Genomic DNA, 929 nt, shown 5'->3' with positions numbered 1-929 from the left:
TGAACTTACATAAATGAGACCTGAGAAATACCTCTCCCTGATGTTATGCAGCACTGAGGCCTCATTCAGGCAAGTCAGTGCAGCCATGTCTTCAACCTTGTTGTACTTGGGTGGGTTCATTTTCTGGATTTCATTTTTGCTGACGGTCACCTTCTTTCCATTGTCAAGCTCAACCACCACCTCATTCCCAGTCTCTTCTTTGATACTGGCTGACTGAAAACCTTCCCTTTCTGAAGGTATCCACACCATCTGTTTGGTCGACCAATCAGCCTGGGCCACTCCGCTGTTTTTGAAGTCATTGTCAAGGAAAAGGAACTTGCTGCTGTCTTCGTTTTCTGGTTGCTTGGCCATCTTGAAGTATTTCTGTGTGTTATTCTATGATGCAATAAGAAATGTGTTTATCATCTGTCAGTATTAGCACTACTTATGGATGTGCAAACATGTAGCCTTATTTTATATTCTAATCAGGCAAACCACAGCCATATCTTTGCCACTCACGGACCACTTATTCTCTACAGCTATAAACCTGTTGAAAGGTGATAAAGTCCCCATGATCCTTCCTTATATGGTGTGTATCCAGTAAAAGCTTTATTATTAAGGACATATTATTTTGGCCGTTTTGTATTTAAGTACTGAATTTTCATGACGAATTTCCAGGACAATTTCAAGTCAGTATGTCCTAAACATTTATATTCTTCTTACAAAATATTTTTACTGTTAAATATAATAAAATCACAGATGTACAAATTACCTATGATCTTTGCAATATTTCAATAAACCTGCACTGCATAAACAGGCAATTCTTACAAAACATTTCAAGAGTTCCACCTTAAAATATGGCAAATGTGAAAAAAGTTAACACTGGTCAATTAACATTTTACAAAAAAGTACATTACAATTAAATTACAATTAACTAAATAAATAAAATA

The 929-nt window shown here is 36.0% G+C and overlaps 1 protein-coding gene across 1 annotated transcript; it reads right to left on the bottom strand.

Moving 5' to 3' along the window:
* Positions 1-9: 9 nt before the first annotated feature.
* On the bottom strand, positions 10-381 carry LOC107577363 (myosin-11; the record flags this gene model as incomplete). Its single annotated transcript, XM_071582364.1, has 1 exon — positions 10-381. A coding segment is annotated over exon 1 (342 nt), but the record flags the coding sequence as incomplete, so codon positions are not given.
* Positions 382-929: the final 548 nt, after the last annotated feature.

This window comes from Sinocyclocheilus grahami, unplaced genomic scaffold (genome assembly GCF_001515645.1).
Source record: "Sinocyclocheilus grahami isolate Dianchi unplaced genomic scaffold, SAMN03320097.WGS_v1.1 scaffold5843.1, whole genome shotgun sequence".
Taxonomy (NCBI): Eukaryota; Metazoa; Chordata; class Actinopteri; order Cypriniformes; family Cyprinidae; genus Sinocyclocheilus; species Sinocyclocheilus grahami.
This window is presented reverse-complemented; position numbering and strand designations above follow the sequence as displayed.